This window comes from Pungitius pungitius, chromosome 16 (assembly GCF_949316345.1).
Source record: "Pungitius pungitius chromosome 16, fPunPun2.1, whole genome shotgun sequence".
Classification (NCBI taxonomy): Eukaryota; Metazoa; Chordata; class Actinopteri; order Perciformes; family Gasterosteidae; genus Pungitius; species Pungitius pungitius.
In genome coordinates, this window is record NC_084915.1 from 12,682,792 (window position 1) to 12,706,115 (window position 23,324).

At 41.1% G+C, this 23,324-nt stretch overlaps 1 protein-coding gene and 16 non-coding genes across 17 annotated transcripts; 1 reads left to right on the forward strand and 16 right to left on the reverse strand.

Moving 5' to 3' along the window:
* Nucleotides 1-260: 260 nt before the first annotated feature.
* On the forward strand, nt 261-18,041 carry LOC119215851 (cilia- and flagella-associated protein 54-like). Its single transcript, XM_062558200.1, has 53 exons — nt 261-466; nt 852-957; nt 1,611-1,754; nt 1,926-2,091; nt 2,452-2,510; nt 2,867-3,010; nt 3,116-3,229; nt 3,703-3,804; nt 3,896-4,088; nt 4,224-4,304; nt 4,430-4,542; nt 4,686-4,785; nt 5,196-5,281; nt 5,398-5,535; nt 6,078-6,219; nt 6,405-6,460; nt 6,658-6,786; nt 6,962-7,205; nt 7,367-7,500; nt 7,805-8,002; nt 8,093-8,185; nt 8,282-8,467; nt 8,631-8,749; nt 8,893-9,040; nt 9,217-9,372; nt 9,480-9,602; nt 9,688-9,810; nt 9,988-10,105; nt 10,293-10,382; nt 10,487-10,613; nt 10,854-10,956; nt 11,175-11,254; nt 11,342-11,539; nt 11,676-12,027; nt 12,133-12,345; nt 12,566-12,765; nt 13,045-13,180; nt 13,431-13,545; nt 13,682-13,843; nt 13,929-14,081; nt 14,283-14,370; nt 14,489-14,659; nt 14,755-14,821; nt 15,013-15,198; nt 15,283-15,369; nt 15,451-15,570; nt 15,895-15,942; nt 16,136-16,277; nt 16,414-16,571; nt 16,686-16,840; nt 16,928-17,051; nt 17,285-17,447; nt 17,845-18,041. The coding sequence occupies exons 1-53, from the start codon at nt 321-323 to the stop codon at nt 18,039-18,041; spliced, it is 7,296 nt and encodes a 2,431-aa protein (XP_062414184.1). The 5' UTR covers nt 261-320.
* Nucleotides 18,042-18,089: 48 nt separating this feature from the next.
* trnar-acg (transfer RNA arginine (anticodon ACG)) lies at nt 18,090-18,162 on the reverse strand. The gene has a single exon. It is a non-coding gene; the product is annotated as a tRNA-Arg (tRNA).
* Nucleotides 18,163-18,691: 529 nt separating this feature from the next.
* Nucleotides 18,692-18,764, reverse strand: trnar-acg (transfer RNA arginine (anticodon ACG)). Its single transcript has one exon. It is a non-coding gene; the product is annotated as a tRNA-Arg (tRNA).
* A 210-nt stretch (nt 18,765-18,974) lies between these two features.
* trnah-gug (transfer RNA histidin (anticodon GUG)) lies at nt 18,975-19,046 on the reverse strand. Its single transcript has one exon. It is a non-coding gene; the product is annotated as a tRNA-His (tRNA).
* A 259-nt stretch (nt 19,047-19,305) lies between these two features.
* trnar-acg (transfer RNA arginine (anticodon ACG)) lies at nt 19,306-19,378 on the reverse strand. Its single transcript has one exon. It is a non-coding gene; the product is annotated as a tRNA-Arg (tRNA).
* Nucleotides 19,379-19,576: 198 nt separating this feature from the next.
* Nucleotides 19,577-19,648, reverse strand: trnah-gug (transfer RNA histidin (anticodon GUG)). The gene has a single exon. It is a non-coding gene; the product is annotated as a tRNA-His (tRNA).
* Nucleotides 19,649-19,907: 259 nt separating this feature from the next.
* On the reverse strand, nt 19,908-19,980 carry trnar-acg (transfer RNA arginine (anticodon ACG)). The gene has a single exon. It is a non-coding gene; the product is annotated as a tRNA-Arg (tRNA).
* A 210-nt stretch (nt 19,981-20,190) lies between these two features.
* On the reverse strand, nt 20,191-20,262 carry trnah-gug (transfer RNA histidin (anticodon GUG)). Its single transcript has one exon. It is a non-coding gene; the product is annotated as a tRNA-His (tRNA).
* Nucleotides 20,263-20,521: 259 nt separating this feature from the next.
* trnar-acg (transfer RNA arginine (anticodon ACG)) lies at nt 20,522-20,594 on the reverse strand. Its single transcript has one exon. It is a non-coding gene; the product is annotated as a tRNA-Arg (tRNA).
* A 198-nt stretch (nt 20,595-20,792) lies between these two features.
* On the reverse strand, nt 20,793-20,864 carry trnah-gug (transfer RNA histidin (anticodon GUG)). Its single transcript has one exon. It is a non-coding gene; the product is annotated as a tRNA-His (tRNA).
* A 259-nt stretch (nt 20,865-21,123) lies between these two features.
* Nucleotides 21,124-21,196, reverse strand: trnar-acg (transfer RNA arginine (anticodon ACG)). Its single transcript has one exon. It is a non-coding gene; the product is annotated as a tRNA-Arg (tRNA).
* A 529-nt stretch (nt 21,197-21,725) lies between these two features.
* trnar-acg (transfer RNA arginine (anticodon ACG)) lies at nt 21,726-21,798 on the reverse strand. Its single transcript has one exon. It is a non-coding gene; the product is annotated as a tRNA-Arg (tRNA).
* Nucleotides 21,799-22,008: 210 nt separating this feature from the next.
* Nucleotides 22,009-22,080, reverse strand: trnah-gug (transfer RNA histidin (anticodon GUG)). Its single transcript has one exon. It is a non-coding gene; the product is annotated as a tRNA-His (tRNA).
* Nucleotides 22,081-22,339: 259 nt separating this feature from the next.
* Nucleotides 22,340-22,412, reverse strand: trnar-acg (transfer RNA arginine (anticodon ACG)). Its single transcript has one exon. It is a non-coding gene; the product is annotated as a tRNA-Arg (tRNA).
* A 210-nt stretch (nt 22,413-22,622) lies between these two features.
* trnah-gug (transfer RNA histidin (anticodon GUG)) lies at nt 22,623-22,694 on the reverse strand. The gene has a single exon. It is a non-coding gene; the product is annotated as a tRNA-His (tRNA).
* Nucleotides 22,695-22,953: 259 nt separating this feature from the next.
* trnar-acg (transfer RNA arginine (anticodon ACG)) lies at nt 22,954-23,026 on the reverse strand. The gene has a single exon. It is a non-coding gene; the product is annotated as a tRNA-Arg (tRNA).
* Nucleotides 23,027-23,224: 198 nt separating this feature from the next.
* trnah-gug (transfer RNA histidin (anticodon GUG)) lies at nt 23,225-23,296 on the reverse strand. Its single transcript has one exon. It is a non-coding gene; the product is annotated as a tRNA-His (tRNA).
* Nucleotides 23,297-23,324: the final 28 nt, after the last annotated feature.

A 23,324-nucleotide genomic window follows, 5' to 3' on the forward strand; every position in this document is an offset into this window, starting at 1 on the left:
AATGGGACTCCTATTTAACTGCTGTTGCTGTCTGCCAAGCCTTTACTGTTAGCGTACTATTAAAAAGCTGCAATCAATGAACACTTCAATCAATTAAACCATATTTTACTGCATCCCCGAGTGACAATATTGTTTGTTTTAAACCATCCGACTAAATGAGTTTAAAACGACGAATTGCATGGTAGTTACTTTGCTTTCTGTTTTGTTTAGCGCCGTTGCCATGGTGATGTGCTTTGCAACCATGTAAGTTACTCGGAGAGGTTTGTCGTTGGAAACAGAAGTGCGTTACTTGGTTAAAATTACAGTTGTGGCCGCAGAATATGGATTTACCGTTTTCATATTACGGGGACCTTGATAAAAGGAACCCAGTTGTTTCGGCATTTGAACGAGACATCACCTCGTTCAAAACGTTGATGAGACGAGTCGCTTCTTCCTGCAACAACGATAACGTCTCTTACGCTAAAGGGTAAGGGCCCATCGTAGCGTTAGCTAACGAGCTAACCGTTAGCCAAAGTAATTAAAGTCTGATGATTAGCCGGCTAGCTAAATTATGTTTATTCTCCAAAAGACTGAACTTTGCGACAATTGAAGCTAAGACAGAATAACATTAATATGTAACTTATTTATATTCTATTTAGCTGCGTATGAGCAGTTTGTTTAAATGGAGGTGTATTAGCGTCTATTAGAGAATCTGCAGGTGCGTCTCTCTGCTCAGAGAGGAGCATTGTTTAGTTCAGTTTTTATTTTGTCGAATGTTGCAGTGAGTCAAACGTTTTTTAGTGACAGTGGTTAGAGAGTTGCTTAAACAACGTTAGCATTGCTATTTTTTTTACTGATTTTTATTTTTGAAGGATTAAAATCTTGGTGGAGATTTGGAAAAAGTACAAACAACGACTGCCTTCGAAGTTCTACCTGGAGCGCATGCTGCAGATTGCTGATTTTCTTTTTGAAATGAAGGTAATTCACAGTAGCTAGTAAACAGTCAAATAAGCTCATTTATCATTGTAAATAAATTAATGAATTTAAAATTATACATTTCCCTGAAAAACAGTTTGCGAATTGAAGTTATTCACAAGATGTATATTTTTCATTATTTTATTTAGTTTACAATTAATTTAGTTTTCAATCAATTAATGATAATTATTTGATGATATACAGACTTATTGACAGAATTATGATTGTGACATGTCCTATCACGTTCACTAGTACGTGGCTCTTATTTTGAAATCAGTTCTTACGGACTTCTACCGTAATGCCTATACGAGCACTGCACAACAAAGGGGTTTACCGTGTTTTTCGAAGTTGCCGCAGTAATAATATAGATGGTGAAAGTAACTATAGTGAGTGTCAGTGATGCTGTGTATATGTAGATTATGAATGATTATGAATTCAAGCACTCCTTGGACAAGTGTTCAATTGATTACATGGTACGTGTGATTGACACAATTGGCTGGTTTGGTCTACATCAATGTGCTATTTTCTCCTTTCTTTGGTCCTGACCTCAGAATTTATCATCGGATCACTTGTTGCACCTGTGTGTACATTTATACTTTGCACCACACATATTCACAGTTGTCTTTCTTCCTATCCCTTTCCCTGATGGTCTGTAGTTGTACCAAGCCGCTTTTTGGCAAGGATACAGTCTCCACCTGCAACAGTTCAACTCAGTGACAATAACCGACATCACAGACGTGGACCACTTCATGTCCTGTTTCTTCCCAGAAGGTTTTGATACAGATACCTTTGCCTTGAAGGTACACTGTGTGCTTGTGTGCAGTGCATTGTCTGACAGTCTGACTGAAGTGAAGAGCATGGTTGTACTTTGTTGTTTTGTTTAACAAATACGTTCCATCATGTGATTAGTTATGTTCGTTGAACTACATCTACACTGTGTGAGTTGTATATGTGCGTATGTGTGTCTGTAGATCCGTGCAATGCAGGGCTGTGCCTTGTGTATATTTGAGCGGGAGAAAAGGCACAGTGCTCTCAGCCATAAGGGCCTCTGTGAACTGTTGCGCGTGCTGAACTTCATCAGGATTATGATGCAGTCGTTGCAGCAACAGGAGCATCTCTGCCCGCAAATATATAATGGTATGTTAGTACAACCGGTATAGATTCCCCCAGTATTTCCAGTATTATCTGAAATAAAACATTTTGAAGAACAAATTGAGTTGTCAACGTGGGATGAAGGACAATAGGATCTGCCTGAAAGTGAGCTTTTTGTGACAATCTAGATACAAATGATACCAACAATTATCCTTTTGAACAAAGCAAATGGGATGTTGTCAAGTGAAAATAGTAACCTTCCAATTTCCAGAAATATGTTGATACTTCTAGTATGATAATTCATTTAATGATTAAAAGGAAGTGAGAAATTACAAGATTTCAACTGTATTTGCTATTTTGCTGTAGAATAACCTCTTTCTCTTCTCCTCTTGTGATCTGTACCAGGTTCATTACTCATCTACAACATCTGCCGTTACTTGATGACCATGAATTGTAGTGCTCAGGTACTTTGAGGTGGATGATAGTTGGATAAAAATATTGCTTTTGCTTCTCCTTATTCACTGTAACCGGACGGGTTAAAAGGGAGGAGGGTTACAATGCGGTGTGACAGACTGGTTCCAAGTATTTGTTGGGGCCCTGAGAATACTGGAGAAAACATGACCGACAGGTTAATGTGTTTTGTGCTAATTATGTTTTCAGTTTTCAGTGATTTCAGACATTAAATGGTGTCCTTTACTCCCCCTTATGTGTACAGTATTGTGACCAAGATATATTATATAGGGAGACACTTCTGTGATTTATGATGTAGATGTAATAGTTTGTCATGATGCTTTTTACTACCGTTGGCGATCGTCCTCAGGCACTGGAGTACCTTCTATGGGCAAGCCTCAGTTTGGAGCTGTCGATCACTCTGATGTCTCCTAAGTATCTACCATTGATTGTCACACTCTACTGTGCCGTCTGCCACTGTTACTATGACAACCAGGCTGGTTCGCAGGCCGAGGTAAAAGACACAGCTCATCTGCATCCGGACACCTACAATCTATATAATACAATTTAGCTTATTCTCCATTTGCGGGGTGGTTTGTGTGTCTTTAAATGTTTTCAGAAATTTTCCAGGAGAGCCCTTGGAAAAATCAATGAGTTAGCAAAACTGGAGGAGCAGAATAAACTTCCTGCCTCCAGAGAGACTCAAAGAGCTTTCAAAGAAGCCTCTATCAAGGTACGGCACTCGTCTTATCAAAATACACTCACACTTAATACTTTTCCTGGGATAGAATATTGGAGCGATCATTCACACATTTCAGTGACAACTGCAAACATCAAAGGAATGCAAAATATCTAACCATGACCATCTACATATGCAATCAGTTTAAGTGCCCTTAGATGTCCAATCTACACGACCTAAGCATTGGGAAGGCCCATTACTTCATTTTCAGCTCATGCCATACTAGCAAATGCTGACACTGCAATCATAGAATCCCTCAGTGGGATCCTCACTGTGTAAGATGACAGCCTTTTCATGATATAGCTATTACTATCTGTATGAATACATACACATACAGGAATGGAAGTGTAGAAGATTTCTTGTCATTTTTTGTTCCAGAGGAAACATTTTGTTGCTTTGCTTTCACCGTGTTGATGTGTTTTTCTCTTGTTTATCAAATAATGTCTTTATTTACATTTTTTTCTCAGCTAGCAGCCATGATGTTTAAGCATGCAGTATTTGAGGCCAGAAGAAGACCAAAACACATGCGGCGAATTAAAAGCAAAAGTACCTTGAAGGACATACCCAATGTAATAAGATCCCCTTTCCAGCCATGTAATCATAATCAGTGTTAAATCTCAGCCTTACTTGCCCTTGTATGCCTGCTTGTCTCTATTGCAGGGGCCATGGCCTCGTAATACAGCAGAGCGCATACTAATGGCGCTGTTTGATAGCAGTCCAGCACAGCTCTTGGGCATCTTAGAGGCACTTTGGGACAGCACCAGACGCCCCCTGCAGTCAAGGATGCCAGATGAACCAGAGCGGCAGGAGGTCACCCTGGAAATCCTGTCTGCTGGCATCAGTATATTATCTGGTTAGTAAAACAAACACATAAAACACTGCAATGATTCCACAACTAGGAGAAGGAGAGTGCTGCAAATACTTTTAGAAGGTGAGTACAGCTCACTTTGTCTATTGAGCAACATGCTTGTATGTTCCTCTTGTGAAGGTGCCTCAACTACTGGTGAGTCTCTTGTGAGTCTCGGTGCACTGACACCAACATCCACACTAATGGATCTGGCCATTGCAGGTTAGCCACTTTTTCACTTATTTTTACACAAATAGTTTAATGGTTCATTTACAATGCTTTATAATTTGTTGATATGTGTTCATTTTTTTATTCTTTTCATAAAATGAATTGTCTTGTTTCGATAGGAGAAAACAAAGTACCCATCAGGTCTGCCATGAGGTTTATTAAGATCTTGTTTCAGTACAAGCAGACAGATGCTTTCACTGACCTTGCCAAAGAGATGCAGCAGGTTCTGTCTGTAAGTACAACACCTGTGAAAAGGGGATGCATTCCATTCTTATGAGTTTTCCTTTTTGTATTCTTATATTTCCAACTAGACTTTAATATATGCTGGGTTTCTAAATGAGCTCTACTCTGTCTTGCTTTGTCTCTCCGTGTCAGTGTGTGGAAGGTCGGTCGTTCAGGAGGGAAAAGCTGGAGATTGCTTTGCTTGTCAGCTTCAATCGTCTGCTGTCTTCCCAGAGGAGCAATCCTAGACAAGGCAACACAATTGATTGTAGCTATGATGAAATTATACTGTATATGAATCCGCAGACCCTTCATCTTTTATGTAGATAAATGGACCAATATAGTATTTGCGGAAAGAATTCTAATTTATTGCTCTTGTCCAGACTTCCTTGATTGTAAAACAACATTCTGCCTTCAAGTCCTTGATTATTTGTCATTGATCATTTCACATTGTTGCTAAACTGGAGTAAAATTTAAGTATGTTAATCATTAGTTCTTCCTGTGAAACAGTAGCTTATACACTTTGCGATTTCTTGTTCATAACATAGCATTTATTACGTACTAATAAGTCTTCAACATTCTGCCTCAGTTACTCAACTACAAAATGTCCAACGCTGAGTTCAGGAATGAGAATGTGGTTTTGTTATTTTATGTTTCCCGCAGATACACACCAGTCTTCATTCTCAATGGGCGATAAATTCACAGACCTGGTAGACAACCTGCACAAGTCCGTCTGTGTCTCTGCTCCTGTAAGTTGTGTTGTGTGTGTGTTTGTGTTAGGATTGATCTACCAATGACCAGGATTTCAGTTTGAGATAAGAGTTCATTTTCAGTGTTAACACAGTGTATGTGTGTGTTTTTGTAGGAGGTGCAGCCAGATGGGGATTTGGTTTTGGATGTTGTGTTATTTCTGTGGGGTGAATTGAAGCTGGTGATCCCGAGGGATCAGCTACAAAACCTACAGTTTACAAACTACCATGAGAAGGTTGAGAATTTCGAAAAGGTATGTATTTAAAAAGGTAGGCATTGCTGTCCTGGCTGATGGCAGCCATTTACTGTCAAATATGAAACTGCTTCATTGTTCTGCAAAGGCAGGGTTGCCGTGACATACCGGTAGTATTAATGATATTGCTAAAAAGATTCCAGTCTTAAATAATTTTATATATTTGTAAAAAAAAGTCTGTTACGTTTACAGACTCTTTTTAACTTCCTAGACTTTTTGTAGTGTAATTAATTTCCCAAAGAAAGATATAAGATACAAAATATACAAGATTAAGATGAATTTAATTGATTCCAATAATATTTGATTGATTTCTATAGAGGCTGTGATGATATCGTCATCATTAAATATTTTGGCCACAATATTTGTGTACTAAAAATCGTTGGATGGAATACTTTCTTAATAATTTTTGTAGTTGTAGGACTTGTAACATTAATTTGTACAGGATAAACCAATATTTTAAGCTATTTTCTTACATTCTTCACAGTGTATTAAAGTTAGGTGTCCTACTTCTGACTTTTCATGTGTATCTAAAATGTTTGCAGTGGCTGTTGTGTCTGTTTATGTTGTGTGAGGCGGCTCATGCCTCTAACCTGGCTTCTGTTGACTGCATAATGACGGCTGAGATGACTCAAACACTGGCTGTACTGCTCGAGAGTGCAGCTGAACGCAGTAATCAATGTAGAGGTGAGGTTTTGCAATTTTCCTACTTTAGGACAGCTGAGACTTACAACTTTGTTACTTCATCTTGTGTTGTTTGGTAAAAATATATCCCATCCAAGTCACTTTCACACATACATAAATGAACACGTGACGGCCAACACAGCGGTGACTATGATTCATTTTCGGGCCTTTATTGTCATGTCTTCTAGGACCTTGTGAATCAGACTGTGAGGATGGGAAGAAAAGCTCTTTCTCTCTGCTTGAGGTATGTAAATGAATGGTATATGCATAGCGTCAAGTGATAGGTCTTTACACTACAAGCATTTCTTATTATAAGTTAATACATATGTAGTTAAAAAGCAAACAAATCACACATATCTCACCAATTCTCTTTTTAAGTTTATCACAAATATATATGCATAAATATTTTCATAAAGCATCATTCAAAGTGTGTGTTTGCAGAGTTCAAGCACAGAGCTGCTACAGAGAGTGTGTGAGGTGGTCGATAAGGGTCTTGAAGCTCTGGCAAAGGCTGTAGCTACAATGCTGCCCCAAGATTGCTCAGCAATCATTGACTCTGCCTACATGCAGGTAGGCAGTTTTAACCTATTCATCACTCCATCCGACAGGTTTTGCTTTGTGTTAGGTTCTCAGTTAAGTATTATTAGATTGGAACATGTAGAAGTATTAACGTTAAGAAAGTTAATAGATATTGGGAAACAATGTGTGAGTGTACCTAAAACCTGTTTTTCTCCTATTGTTATAGAGATTTTTTCCTCTCCCACCATCTACTCCCTCCTTATTTTTTCCGGCGTCATCAGAGGATGGAAATGTAGAAAATGAAATAAGTGACAAGAAAAATGAAGAAATCAAAACAACGGCAGAATCTGATAACAGAACCCCTCAATACAGCCAGTCCTCACAAACGTTCCTGCTGGCCACACACTTTCATCTAGAGCTTGTCAACATCCACCACAGGGCTTCCCTCAAGTTAGTGCAGCTAAATGCAGGTCAGACTTGCTGCCACACAGGCAAATCCGCTCATTGGTGCTTTCTGAGAGTTCATACTCAATTTTCCTGTTTATAATGCATGTTAATTCAAAAAATGATGCCTAATTGTAGACATAAATAATCTGAATGTATTTGTTGGGACTTTGTTGGTTGTGTTTAGTTGCAGAGTCTGAGCTATTGGATCGGATCAAGAAGAACAAGGTGTCCAAAGCCCTTTTTCTGATGCAGAAAGCCCTGCTGGCGTACAGCACCATTGAGCCAAATCATTACAACAAAACCCAGAGTCTGCTAGAGGTTACACAGTCACAATTATTCAAACTTAAAATGAAATGTATAAAACGTGATATTTCCACATGGGTTATGTGTATCTGCAAATGTGTACATTGTACTACAAAAAAGAGTGGCAAAAGAGGCTTACTTAAAATAAAATATTATTCAATTACACTCTATAACATGCACACAGAACCAATAAATTGTTACGGTTAAAATAAGCTTAACTAATAGCTACTTTGTTCTCAAATGTAGCTCATTTTACTTGCCGATTGAGGCCAGCCTTTACAAAGAGAAATCAATATCCTTCTGTATGCTTTTTTGCCAGGAGGCCTCCACCCTAACAGAGAAGGCAGGGGTGGAAGAGAGAAAACTGTATATCTCCACCACAACTAAGACTCCAGCTGAAAGCAAAGACAAAAGGAAGAAGGAAAAGGAAGAAAACCCACCACCTCCCCCTATCCTGCTGTCACGCACAGAACACTCCTTAACCTTTTCCCCAGCACCGTATAACTTAGAGGGCCAGGTGAGATTCTAATTTACTTAAAGTGTCAGATGATAAATGCATCCTCTATTCTTTTAAATTAAAAAATCATTTTTTTTTGCTTCTTTTGAGGTATGCTGGTACCAGCTCTGTGGCCGTGCAGCTGAGGGCATTAACCAAAAAGTCCGCCTTGGAGACTGCAACCTGCAAGGAACTGGGAATATGGTACTATATAGTGTCAGCTGTAGTAGAAAATGTTTTGTCATCTTGTATGATCTGGTGTGTGCTCATAATCCCAGGTGTGATTTTGTATTTCTCCAGGTACCAGCAGCAGGTGAGTGCGTGCTAAGAGTGGAGGGGCTGGAGCCCAACCAGAAGTATGTGTTTGCTGTAGCAGCCTACAACTGCCAGGGCGATCTTTTGGGCAACACCATAGGAGGGTCAACATTTCCATTGTTGGCCTCCCTGCCGTTACCACTGCTTTACACGTGGGCTCACTTGGCACAGGTACACTAGTCACTAGTAGAAAAAGCATGACCATTTACTCAACATAATCCACAGACCTTGTTATTTCTTGTGACAGCTTTCTTTTGTCCCTTCAACACTGCTGCCCACAAAGTCAGGATTAAAAGCAGTATTACAGTTTGGGTTCTTTTGATTCCTTCTTCAGGTGGCATTTCAAACAAAGCAGTATGCTGTAGCAAAGAAAGCCTGCAGAGAGATGTGGATCCACTATACCAACACCGACCCTGGGTCGCAGGGCATACAGGACAGACTGGCTATCACAGGGTAAGAAGGGAAACATCCAGATACTTCCAGCTCAGAAATCTGCATTTCTTTGAATTTACTAATCTTCTTTCACTCCATCTCCCTTCACTCCATCTCCCTTCACTCCATCTCCCTTCACTCCATCTCCCTTCACCATGCTGCAGGCTGCGTGCAGAGACCTTGCAACGCTCCTCTCCTTACTTGTGTCAGTTGGTCCTCACATCCATCTTCATTGAGTCAGAGATCAACATTCAGCAGGAATCTCTCTATTGTGACTCATCCAGTGAGAACGGACTGTTTATCTGGGAACAGGTAAAACAAAAAGAAGATCTGAAAAGAGATGTGTTGATGATTATGTACTTATTCATATGGCATGACACAAAGGGTTTGTAGTTAACGTTGTTAGCAGATTCGCGATTTTAACGAGGTTATGTCTTTTGAATTAACGTAAATCTAAAAATGGTATATTTGCACATGTGTCTATGCAGGAAGCCAGACTGGCAGAGTGTGAGCGGATGCTGGTGGCCGTGGACTTGGCCATGTGGCTGAATGATGGTAGTGCTGCAGTGCAAGCTGTAGTTAGCTGCTATGGCCTCCTGGCTCCTCTAATATTCCATCAGATCGCTTGTGACCCTGTTGTACAGGTACACATTACCTGATCAATATAAGTCTTCATATTCAACTCTAGTTTAACTTTAAATCACTTTAAAACTGTTTGAGTTAATGCCTCTGTCTCTGTTCTGATATGCAGGTGCTAAAAAAATGTTTGACAGTTTTGGAGGAGAATTCAGGTCTTCTCAAACAGAAATTGATTGGAAACACCTCAGAGTTCTTCATGCACATGATAGCCTGCATAACCTACTACCTACCCAAGGTGTGTCTTGTTTCCTTGGTCTTGAAACTGTTTTGGCTTCGTGCTAAAACTTGGCAAAAGTTACATATATATCCTTCCTGTGCAGGCATTACATGTGCTCAGAGAGCATCAGATGGCTTCTGCGGTGTTGGACGGTGGTCGAAGGCTGCTCCAAGAGATCTATGACGCTCAGCTGCAGATCAGTAGACTCGCTGCCAAAGCTGAGGGTGTAAGGAATAATGTAAATTTTATCTCAGAATTTAGCCTTACAGACTTTTTTTCAATTTACAAAGAATTTTAGCTATATTTTGGTGATGATATAATATATATAATATACAGAGAAATATTTTGCTTCAGTGTTGTTGTACTACTGTGTGTGTGTGTGTGTGTGTGTGTGTGTGTGTAGTCTAAGACCGATAATGCTACAATCAAGGGTGAAATTATGCTAAGTCTTAGGCTGAAAGCACTGCATTGGAAGAACAAGAAAACAAATGCAACTGAAGCACCTCTCATGGAAGACAATGGTAACAAACACAAACACAATCCCACACATTTGTCTTATTCCTTATGCATTCCTTCCTATGCATGTTCTTTGTCCTGTGCATGAAGTTGAAACTAAGAAAATTGATATCAGTGTTTTAATAAATATGCACTTTAGCATGTGCATTATCTTCTTTCCTCCTAAACTCAACGTTGTAAATGTTTCTGTAGAAATGTTACGCTCAGCATCTGGCGCTGAGGATCCCACCGTATTGTATGATGTGTTGTCCAAGAGCAGATTACAAAACGCCTACGTAAAAGGTAAGGGGCACACACTTACATACGTTTTTTGAATTGATAATTAGTTGAATTCTTTTATATTCTTTTACACTGGACACCTATGTTTTGTTTTTGTGTCTTTATAGTGATGAAGCTCAGGCACAAGGTATATTTTATTGAGTTTGCAGCACTAATCCTGCAGAGAGCCCTGGAAGAAGGCCACCCGAACCTTGTGTTAAAGTGGGGACAAACCATGTTGGATTTTTTATCCAGGTGTGCTTTGACTTTTCACGTCTTTATTGATTTAAAAGAAAAAAAGACACACTTCATATTTCTTTAATTTTATAATCATTGTGTCCTTTCATACATCAATACGTACTGTCATTGTGAAAACCTCTTAACAGTTCCTTACTTTCCACTTACATTAATGTAGACTGCACTGTATTACAGAGGAGCTGTTTTACCTATGCTGATGAAGACTTGACCGTATGTCAATGTTTTTATCTTTATCAGTAGAGACAGGGTGTTGGGAATGTCCGAAAAACATCTGGAGGGAAACAGTCAGAGTAAAGGGAAAAGTAGTGCTCAGGCTGCAAAAGGAAATCAACCGCCACAGGTAAAAATAGTACGCACACAAATACCCAAAACATAAATGTATTCTCGACATATTTTCTACAAAAAGATTTATTTCCTATTATACACTCACACATTTATCGAGCCGCTGAGGTTTGCAGGTGATGACTCTCTGGGACCTTTTGACAAGTGTAATTAACTATGCAAATCCATATATTTTTTTATTAATTTAAAATATAATATATGTCTTTTCAAAACAAGAGCACCACTTCTAACAATGAGTCAAGGAAGAAACTCCAGAAGATGGCACACAGCATGCTCCAGAGAGTGAGAACTAACAGGTACTGTATGAGTCTCATGTCCGTATGCAATTATATGTGTTTGTTCCAGTAACCACTTGTGCACTGGACCTGTGACCGTTTGTGTAGGGAAAAGCAGGCTCTGGAGAACATGCTAACCACAATGTCGTCCGTGGTGCAACGCCACACGAAACAGCTTAACCTGAGGAGCGTTTGCTGTAGGGAGCAAGTGTGGAGGTCTCAACTCAACTACAGCATGGCCGTAGCTCATTTAGCACTGCTTTACCAGGGCCTGGACCAGCTGCATGCAGGAGCCCTGCAGCAAAGGTTATCTCACAAGATCGAAGGAGATCATTTACTTCACCCTTTTTGCGTTTTTCTAGCATTAAATCATTCTGCATTTTGAACATTTGAGTGTGCACGTCTGCAGTATAATGTAATGTTATTTTTGAACTTGTTTCAGCTACTACCAGTTAAATCCATTATCTTTCTCTCTGGCCTACACTGGTGTTTTGGTTCGGAGGAACACACAGCAACGGAGATCTTCCATATATGAGGCTGTCTCGGGGAGAGACTCCTCCCCCGCCAGTATTAAGGAATACGTGGCTGCACACAAAGAGAGCAATGAAAAAGAGTGTGAGAAATCTATGAGAAAGCAAAATAGCAGTCAAGTGGACAACTCTGTCACAGAGGAGAGTTGTGAGGAGGGAGAGATCTCTCAAATGGTGGAACAGCAGATTGAGACACACCGATGCACTGCAGCCTTGCTGCTGGAGTCACTTAACAAAGCTGCTTTACATTTCCAAAGGGCCATGGTACTGCACACACACACACACAAAGACATATATTTACACATAAGTATGTGACCACACCGCATCAATCCATGTATTATATTTTACTATTTTTAAAATATTTTCCAGGTGTTGGCCCATCGTGGCAGCCACTGGACCACTCTAAAGTCTGTGTGTCTGACCGTGTGGGACCAAAGCTGCAGAATCACTGTCCTAGTAAAGAGGGCTGCTCAGCATGAACCTGCCTCCTCCATCACACCAGACCAGCTGTACACCACCTTCACTACCCCACTACTAGTGCTGGCTACTGACCTAATTATGGACATGCTGAACATACTTGGGGTAAGACTCAGGAGTTGCCCTATAATGGCGGGGAATTAGAAAGATTGCAAGTTTAAGGTCATTTTGTGTTGGCTTCACTTTTCATAACTGCAGGTTGATAAATGATCGCTACTTTCCCCTTTAGTCTCCATCTTCTTATCTGACCAAAAGATTTACAGCTACAAAGTGAACACGACACAGTCCTGTTCATGACTGTCACCTTCATCTTTGTCCCTACTAGCTGTGGAGTTTGTATGACAGAGACTTGACTGAGGAGGAACTTGAGTCCAGTCTCCACTTTTCAGCACCCCTGGATAACAGCACCCAGGTGGACCTGCGCTGGGTCCGCACCCTGGTTTTGCACACTCTGGAGCATCTCCATGACTGTGGCAAATGGGAAAGCCTGGCTCACTTTGCCTTAGTTTTCAACTCATACACGCGGTGAGTAAAACTATTTAGACAATATTGCAGTCATAAATCTATGCATGCAGGTTATATTTAATAATAAAGTTTTTTGAATGGTAACATTCAGCAGAAATTATTAAAGATTTAGGGCAGATCATCTTATCATCAAAGGGGAATTTTAGTGCTTTTTACATTTTACCACACCAAGACTGTTAGGTCAATGAAAACAAAGTCTACACTCACCATTGTAAAATATGCATGTTTGTAACTTTTAATAAGTTAGTGTTTGTCCGTGCCTCTGTATGTCAATCCCAGGGAGCGTTATGCCTTGATCATAACTCCTCTACTAGTCCATGCTCAGAGGAGACTGCTTGAAAGGATAAGTTCTTTTGGAGGACCAACAGTCCCTCAACCACACCACATCAATACACAGAAGGCCACTGGCAAGCAGGTGGCTTACACACACCCACATACACATCTGAAGCATTTAATGACGTCAAAACAAAATAATACCTTTTTTTAATTTGGAAAAATGAGTCAATAAAACTTTTTTTTTTAGTAAACAGTATATTGATGATAGGGATATTGAGATAACTCATTCATCAAATGTGTATTGCTAAATATATATATATATATATATATATGGAGTTCTGTTACTACACACTAGTAAATATATATATATATATATATGTATATTTCAGGTAACCAACAGGAGCTATGCAGACTCACAACTGCTCATTGGGTGTCAGCAACCGACCATTCCCAGACAAGCAGCACTCACAAGCTCCACTCCACTCCACTCCACTGACCTTAAAGGTTTGACCTTAAAGCATCATGTGAAAATATTTCATCAACGCAAATTGTTTGTACTTGTAAATGAATGTTGAATGAATGATCTACTCAGGAAATCTGTTCATAGGAATAATGTTTTCATGCATGTTCTCTGCCTTAGGTGCAGAGATACAGCACTCCATGTCCCGTGTTTGCGTTCCTCTGGATGTAGAAGACACACTTAGCTGTTACCGCCAAGCTCTTGAGAGAAGGCCACATTGTCTTCACGTCTTTCAGCATAGTCGCTCATTACTGGTGCAACTTCTGGCATTCACAAAACCCAGTGAGTCCACAGTTTGTATGGACTACCACGCTCCCACAACGGCCGTTTGAAAAATACACCGTTTGAACCGTGTGTCTCTCTGCAGGCTTGGATTTCAGTCCCTTAGTAATGCCTTGTCCAAGCATCCAACCTAGCGACTTGAACGAGGAGAACTACAGTGATCCAAATGCTCTCTACACGCTCCCCATCAGCCCAGACTATGTGTCGACCGTCAGTGCTGCATACTCCACCTCCATTAGTAAGAGCACACATGTTACATAATGAAGGCATGGATTGACCGGTTTTCGATAAGAGGGACCCTGAGTTAGATGTGTTAAAGAGAGTACCAGCAGACTACACAACAAGAAATATAATGAAACATCTGGATCAGGTCTGTGTCATGTTGTCAAGGTCATAACGGTCTTGCTCTCCTCCCCCTCTACACCAAATTTTTATTTAGAGTATCTCCAGGCCAACCATCAAGACTCCCTCCGAGTTCTGGCACTGCATGAATTGGGAAACCTAATGTTCTACGATGGAAACACACGGTTAGGATATTTGGGCTGAGTGTCTATGTGTGTCATTTTATGCTTTTCCTTGTAATTATACAGGCAAAGTTTGTAAGTGATTTTAATAATTGTTTTCCTGTCTATGTTCTATCCCCAGGGCAGCACACTTACACTGGAGTAGGGCAGTTGATTGTGCCTTACAGACCTCAGGTGCTGTAAAGAAATGGGATGGTGTGTCCTTTGGGGGTGGCTCAATGCAACAAACCCTAAAAGAGGTTGGCATTTGGGGATGTCTACAAGCTGCTGGGCTCACTGCTAAGATTGCACGGTAGGTTAAGCATTGATTGTGGGATGTTTTCGGGCGTGTTTCAATCATGTTGCTCTAAAACAACCCGCTCCTCAAGAGTGTGTTTTGATGTACAGGTACATCTTAACGGCTGATATCAGCGAGCGGACCAAGTGCTGTCTCATGTCTGCATATCTCTTTAAGGTAATATTTCCATGGGGAGGTTAATCCGTCTCTGCTCACATACATGGTTCTTACTTGTGTTGCCAGGAGATTTAATTTGCTCTGATGGCTGAATATAAATTTTGTGATCTGTGTTTGTGTGCATAAATTCTGACATGCATGCGTTTGTTTGTGTGTGTGTGTGTGTGCTTGTGTGTGACTCACCTCCCTAGTGTGTGCTGTGTTGCTCCCTGGCTCACCCCCAAGACGACCTGCAGTACGCCTCTCACAGCATCGGAGATGAACTGGTCCCGGGAGTTGACCTTTTCTCTAATCCCCACCGAGTTCACCTCAGCACTACTGTAACCAGCCTTAACTTCATCTGCCACTGGCTTTTCACTACAGGCTACTACATTACGGTACACACATACACACTGTCCTCATTTGGAACTACAGTACTCAAAATAAAAAGTAGATTTATTGGAACCGGTTTCTAATTTCAGCTATTGCCCATGCTAGCCCTTTACCTACATTTTGTAGGGAGTGTGTGCAGAGATTTCCAACGCACCGTTGAGGGGAAAATACTTAAGGTGAGTATTGGTCTTGGCTCCTATATATAAATATTAATGTCTCTCTTGTTGTCGTTCAGTCTGGATTGGCGTTTCCCGCAGATTCGTGCCCTCACTGAACTGTGTCTGTTCACTGAGGCTGTAAAGGAGACAGTTGAGCTCACACAAAGCACAGGGGTCCTTCTGCCCCATGGACACTACATTATCAAAGATAATCTCCAGGTAAGACTGTAAAAAGTACCTTCTTGGTCTTTTCTCTTCTAAGCTGTGTAAACTAGTAATGTTGGTAGTGGTGCTGTACTTTATCTACAGTTTGAGCTACAATGTTGACCATGTGTTTATAGTACGTTAAAATTCAAATTGGTTATGTTAAGACAAACCCTCCTTGTGCTAACCCTTTAATTCCAACATGATTTAAACATTAGTGGGACAGTGTAGAAGATCGTCAAACTAAATATTCTTTCCATTGCTGCCTTTGCACAGTGCATTTTGTATTCATTCATACCATCAATTGAATAAATATGATAAATTGTGCTTTTTCTGCAGCCTGCGAAGACGTTTTACAGCAACAAGTCTCTCCTGGAAAATTCTGAGGTATTTTAAATAGAATATTCCTTGAGATTTCTAAATATCTGTGGTAATGCGTGTAGTATTTCTGTAAAGTGATCCAGCGTCATTCATTCCAAGCAGCCATTCAGTGAGCCCCAAACCTCTACTATGACATGTTATCTGTTCTGCTGTTTCTGATATTTATTTGCTACATTTTTGTGTTTTGCTTTGTGGTTAGGCTTTGGAGGAACTTTTAAACTGTGACTTTGCTCCTGGGGTCCCATCACTGTATGGACCCACATTGTGCCTCAGAATTAACCTAGCTCGGATTCAACTAGTCCTGGCACTGACTGACACCGTACATGGCTCTCCTGTGCCAGGTATGTAAGCAACAGTACCTGTTATTTATGTTGGATTTATAATTTAGATCATTTAACTTCTTCTGTTTATTTTCATTTTAAAATAGTCATTGCAGACCAATCTGCTCGTTATTAATACAGTGGGAACGTCTTTCAGATACTGTTAAAAGAGAAGCTTCTGAGAACATAACAAGTTGTACAGCAAACTCGAAATCCCATGAAAAGGACAAATCGGACTCTTGTCTAAAGACAGAACAGCCCAAAGTGCTGACCCTTGATGGGGAAAAGGAGAAACTTGTGCCAGAAAGAATTAAGGTATGGCTTGTTTAAATTTAAATTTAAATTACATTTTTTAATAGATCTTTATTTTAGTGGTTTGCCACAAACTGTAATTTAATGCATTTTATTATTTTTTGCACCTTGTTGTAGTTCATTTTACTAGAAGGAGCATCCTTCTGGTTGCATTCTATTTTGCGTCAGCTCAAACGTCAGTCCTGTAATGAAATGGAGAACCTTGAATTGTTAATTGAGTCCCAGCTTCTTAAGGCCAATCTAAAGCTGCAACAAGGACATGCTGCAAATAGGTACAGTGAACTTATTCATCTGTGTTGTGTGATTACATGCTAATGTTTGTGTTTCCTTACCACCCTAACCAATTTAACATCCTTCAGTTCCAAGATGGCTATTTCAGCCTTGGTGCTAATGCAGACATGTCCCGTGATCATGAGAGGAATCAAACCTATCTCTACAAAATGCTCATCTGAGATGCCACATGCCCTGACTGGAATGGAACAGGTAGCAGGTTTATATGATATTTCAGAAATATGTTTTTTCTTTTAAGACCACAGATCATGTGCTGCAACGTAAACTCTGTTGGAAAGAATATATGACTTAACAACATTAAAACCAACGGTAGCCCCTGAATTTTTTGACCGTATTAGCAGATGAAAAATGTTTTTTTATTTACTTGTAAAATATGTAAATGTTTGTGTGTGCCTGTGTGTATATGTGTATTATGTGGTTTACAGGGTTCTCAAGGTTGCAATGTGTCAAACCTACAGTGGAGTGGAGACTACCCTAAGGAAGTTGAGGCCAGTGAGAGAATTGGAGTTTCTCTTTGGCTTCGATGCCGCCTAGTTCTGGTCCACAGCCTGGCTGCACAGATCCCTTGCACTGCTGAACCTTTCCCAGGTCCGATCAAGGGTTGTGCTGTTGCACTGTTTTTTTCTGAGAGCTGTATTGTGTGATGATACAGATACAGACTAAAAGGCCTACCACTGGGGTTATTAATGTCAAAACAAACTTGTTATATTCCCTTTTATGCAAAGAAGTACTTAATGAGAATTTTTTCTAAAAACATAGAGGACTACTTTAGCTTGTGTCTTCATATAGATTCCTGTAGAAAAGATTACAAATGATGCACCCAGTGTCTTTAGAGGTTGTGATTATTAAAGAAATTGAGAAAGAAATGTTAATTGCAAAGAAGTAGATATTTAAACTTTACTATCTGCATATAGGTAAGTCGTTAAATGTAGGAAATTAAATATAAAATATTAGGTGTAAGACAATGTGTGCATATATTTTCTAGGTAAGAACCTTAATGAGGAAGCAGCTTTGGTTTTGCTGGAGGGGCTTGATGAATGTGCTCGATGGAGAGACCTGGATATTCAAGCCCTCTTGATGGTTGAAGATGCCAAATTCAAAGCTAAGCGAGGCAATACTGAAGACAGCAAGGCAATGCTGCAGGTACGAACACACGCACAGGCATCTTTTTTCAACTTTTAATTTTCAAACAAATACGTATATTTTACAAAAGACAAAACTGCTTTACAACGAGCTAGCCAGGAGTCGAACCTGGAATCTTCTGATTCGTAGTCAGACGCGTTGTCCATTGCGCCACTAGCCCCTTACAAAAATGCTGTTGTAGATTCCACGTGTAACTATATTTTATGCCAACGGCTGAATGCTGTAACAGACCACAGCCGAGGAACCGGGTACCATTACTTATGTCGGCCAAAAACATCTAGTGTAAGCAAAAAAGCTGTCCAGTCTCAGACATTTCACATTAAAAGTGGAGTTGAAGACATTGACAACTCTGAGCTGCTGCCGTGACCCGGATTCGAACCGGGGTTGCTGCGACCACAACGCAGAGTACTAACCACTATACGATCAAGGCTGCTTGGTGGAAAGAGAGTACATTTTTTACCCGAGCCACAACTCTGAATATTAGCCTTTGCTGTTTTTTAAATAAATGACCTGAGTAACGAGTAGTTTTCTGGTACTGCCGAATGGGTTCTTGGTGTATAATCTTGTTTTTCAAAGAGAGTGTATTTGCAAGTAGCAAAACACCTCGAGAATCGGTCTTTGCACAACCTCCTTTTCCAGTAGAAGCTTTTGACATGAGCACTGATCCTTTTGCAAGTCGAAGAATAGTACGAGCTAGCCAGGAGTCGAACCTGGAATCTTCTGATTCGTAGTCAGACGCGTTGTCCATTGCGCCACTAGCCCCTTACAAAAATGCTGTTGTAGATTCCACGTGTAACTTCATTTTATGCCAACGGCTGAATGCTGTAACAGACCACAGCCGAGGAACCCGGTACCATTACTGGTGTCGGCCAAAAACATCTAGTGTAAGCAAAAAAGCTGTCGAGTCTCAGACATTTCACATGCCAAGGCACATTAAAAGTGGAGTTGAAGACATTGACAACTCTGAGCTGCTGCCGTGACCCGGATTCGAACCGGGGTTGCTGCGACCACAACGCAGAGTACTAACCACTATACGATCATGGCTGCTTGGTGGAAAGAGTGTACATTTTTTACCCAAGCCACAACTCTGAATATTAGCCTTTGCTGTTTTTTAAATAAAGGACCTGAGTAACGAGTAGTTTTCTGGTACTGCCGAATGGGTTCTTGGTGTATAATCTTGTTTTTCAAAGAGAGTGTATTTGCAAGTAGCAAAACACTTCGAGAATCGGTCTTTGCACAACCTCCTTTTCCAGTAGAAGCTTTTGACATGAGCACTGATCCTTTTGCAAGTCGAAGAATAGTACGAGCTAGCCAGGAGTCGAACCTGGAATCTTCTGATTCGTAGTCAGACGCGTTGTCCATTGCGCCACTAGCCCCTTACAAAAATGCTGTTGTAGATTCCACGTGTAACTTCATTTTATGCCAACGGCTGAATGCTGTAACAGACCACAGCCGAGGAACCGGGTACCATTACTTATGTCAGCCAAAAACATCTAGTGTAAGCAAAAAAGCTGTCCAGTCTCAGACATTTCACATTAAAAGTGGAGTTGAAGACATTGACAACTCTGAGCTGCTGCCGTGACCCGGATTCGAACCGGGGTTGCTGCGACCACAACGCAGAGTACTAACCACTATACGATCACGGCTGCTTGGTGGAAAGAGTGTACATTTTTTACCCAAGCCACAACTCTGAATATTAGCCTTTGCTGTTTTTTAAATAAATGACCTGAGTAACGAGTAGTTTTCTGGTACTGCAGAATGGGTTCTTGGTGTATAATCTTGTTTTTCAAAGAAAGTGTATTTTCAAGTAGCAAAAGACCTCGAGAATCGGTCTTTGCACAACCTCCTTTTCCAGTAGGAGCTTTTGACATAAGCACTGATCCTTTTGCAAGTCGAAGAATAGTACGAGCTAGCCAGGAGTCGAACCTGGAATCTTCTGATTCGTAGTCAGACGCGTTGTCCATTGCGCCACTAGCCCCTTACAAAAATGCTGTTGTAGATTCCACGTGTAACTTCATTTTATGCCAACGGCTGAATGCTGTAACAGACCACAGCCGAGGAACCCGGTACCATTACTGGTGTCGGCCAAAAACATCTAGTGTAAGCAAAAAAGCTGTCGAGTCTCAGACATTTCACATGCCAAGGCACATTAAAAGTGGAGTTGAAGACATTGACAACTCTGAGCTGCTGCCGTGACCCGGATTCGAACCGGGGTTGCTGCGACCACAACGCAGAGTACTAACCACTATACGATCATGGCTGCTTGGTGGAAAGAGTGTACATTTTTTACCCAAGCCACAACTCTGAATATTAGCCTTTGCTGTTTTTTAAATAAATGACCTGAGTAACGAGTAGTTTTCTGGTACTGCCGAATGGGTTCTTGGTGTATAATCTTGTTTTTCAAAGAGAGTGTATTTGCAAGTAGCAAAACACCTCGAGAATCGGTCTTTGCACAACCTCCTTTTCCAGTAGAAGCTTTTGACATGAGCACTGATCCTTTTGCAAGTCGAAGAATAGTACGAGCTAGCCAGGAGTCGAACCTGGAATCTTCTGATTCGTAGTCAGACGCGTTGTCCATTGCGCCACTAGCCCCTTACAAAAATGCTGTTGTAGATTCCACGTGTAACTTCATTTTATGCCAACGGCTGAATGCTGTAACAGACCACAGCCGAGGAACCGGGTACCATTACTTATGTCGGCCAAAAACATCTAGTGTAAGCAAAAAAGCTGTCCAGTCTCAGACATTTCACATTAAAAGTGGAGTTGAAGACATTGACAACTCTGAGCTGCTGCCGTGACCCGGATTCGAACCGGGGTTGCTGCGACCACAACGCAGAGTACTAACCACTATACGATCACGGCTGCTTGGTGGAAAGAGTGTACATTTTTTACCCAAGCCACAACTCTGAATATTAGCCTTTGCTGTTTTTTAAATAAATGACCTGAGTAACGAGTAGTTTTCTGGTACTGCAGAATGGGTTCTTGGTGTATAATCTTGTTTTTCAAAGAAAGTGTATTTTCAAGTAGCAAAAGACCTCGAGAATCGGTCTTTGCACAACCTCCTTTTCCAGTAGGAGCTTTTGACATAAGCACTGATCCTTTTGCAAGTCGAAGAATAGTACGAGCTAGCCAGGAGTCGAACCTGGAATCTTCTGATTCGTAGTCAGACGCGTTGTCCATTGCGCCACTAGCCCCTTACAAAAATGCTGTTGTAGATTCCACGTGTAACTATATTTTATGCCAACGGCTGAATGCTGTAACAGACCACAGCCGAGGAACCGGGTACCATTACTTATGTCGGCCAAAAACATCTAGTGTAAGCAAAAAAGCTGTCCAGTCTCAGACATTTCACATTAAAAGTGGAGTTGAAGACATTGACAACTCTGAGCTGCTGCCGTGACCCGGATTCGAACCGGGGTTGCTGCGACCACAACGCAGAGTACTAACCACTATACGATCAAGGCTGCTTGGTGGAAAGAGAGTACATTTTTTACCCGAGCCACAACTCTGAATATTAGCCTTTGCTGTTTTTTAAATAAATGACCTGAGTAACGAGTAGTTTTCTGGTACTGCCGAATGGGTTCTTGGTGTATAATCTTGTTTTTCAAAGAGAGTGTATTTGCAAGTAGCAAAACACCTCGAGAATCGGTCTTTGCACAACCTCCTTTTCCAGTAGAAGCTTTTGACATGAGCACTGATCCTTTTGCAAGTCGAAGAATAGTACGAGCTAGCCAGGAGTCGAACCTGGAATCTTCTGATTCGTAGTCAGACGCGTTGTCCATTGCGCCACTAGCCCCTTACAAAAATGCTGTTGTAGATTCCACGTGTAACTTCATTTTATGCCAACGGCTGAATGCTGTAACAGACCACAGCCGAGGAACCCGGTACCATTACTGGTGTCGGCCAAAAACATCTAGTGTAAGCAAAAAAGCTGTCGAGTCTCAGACATTTCACATGCCAAGGCACATTAAAAGTGGAGTTGAAGACATTGACAACTCTGAGCTGCTGCCGTGACCCGGATTCGAACCGGGGTTGCTGCGACCACAACGCAGAGTACTAACCACTATACGATCACGGCTGCTTGGTGGAATGAGTGTACATTTTTTACCCAAGCCACAAGTCGGGATTTTAGCCGTTGCTGTTTTTTAAATGAATGACCTGAGTAACGAGTAGTTTTCTGGTACTGCCGAATGGGTTCTTGGTGTATAATCTTGTTTTTCAAAGAAAGTGTATTTGCAAGTAGCAAAACACCTCGAGATTCGGTCTTAGCACAACATCCTTTTCCAGTAGGAGCTTTTGACATGAGCACTGATCCTTTTGCAAGTCGAAGAATAGTACGAGCTAGCCAGGAGTCGAACCTGGAATCTTCTGATTCGTAGTCAGACGCGTTGTCCATTGCGCCACTAGCCCCTTACAAAAATGCTGTTGTAGATTCCACGTGTAACTTCATTTTATGCCAACGGCTGAATGCTGTAACAGACCACAGCCGAGGAACCCGGTACCATTACTGGTGTCGGCCAAAAACATCTAGTGTAAGCAAAAAAGCTGTCGATTCTCAGACATTTCACATGCCAAGGCACATTAAAAGTGGAGTTGAAGACATTGACAACTCTGAGCTGCTGCCGTGACCCGGATTCGAACCGGGGTTGCTGCGACCACAACGCAGAGTTCTAACCACTATACGATCACGGCTGCTTGGTGGAAAGAGTGTACATTTTTTACCCAAGCCACAACTCTGAATATTAGCCTTTGCTGTTTTTTAAATAAATGACCTGAGTAACGAGTAGTTTTCTGGTACTGCCGAATGGGTTCTTGGTATATAATCTTGTTTTTCAAAGAAAGTGTATTTGCAAGTAGCAAAATACCTCGAGAATCGGTCTTAGCACAACCTCCTTTTCAAGTAGGAGCTTTTGACATAAGCACTGATCCTTTTGCAAGTCGAAGAATAGTACGAGCTAGCCAGGAGTCGAACCTGGAATCTTCTGATTCGTAGTCAGACGCGTTGTCCATTGCGCCACTAGCCCCTTACAAAAATGCTGTTGTAGATTCCACGTGTAACTATATTTTATGCCAACGGCTGAATGCTGTAACAGACCACAGCCGAGGAACCGGGTACCATTACTTATGTCGGCCAAAAACATCTAGTGTAAGCAAAAAAGCTGTCCAGTCTCAGACATTTCACATTAAAAGTGGAGTTGAAGACATTGACAACTCTGAGCTGCTGCCGTGACCCGGATTCGAACCGGGGTTGCTGCGACCACAACGCAGAGTACTAACCACTATACGATCACGGCTGCTTGGTGGAAAGAGTGTACATTTTTT

Excerpts from the sequence above, each read along its gene's own strand:
- LOC119215851 (XM_062558200.1), top strand. The coding sequence starts at position 321 with ATGGATTTACCGTTTTCATATTACGGGGACCTTGATAAAAGGAACCCA. Across the intron at positions 12,346-12,565 it reads ACATGCTGAACATACTTGGG|CTGTGGAGTTTGTATGACAG; the intron begins GTAAGACTCAGG and ends TGTCCCTACTAG. Across the intron at positions 12,766-13,044 it reads GTTTTCAACTCATACACGCG|GGAGCGTTATGCCTTGATCA; the intron begins GTGAGTAAAACT and ends TGTCAATCCCAG.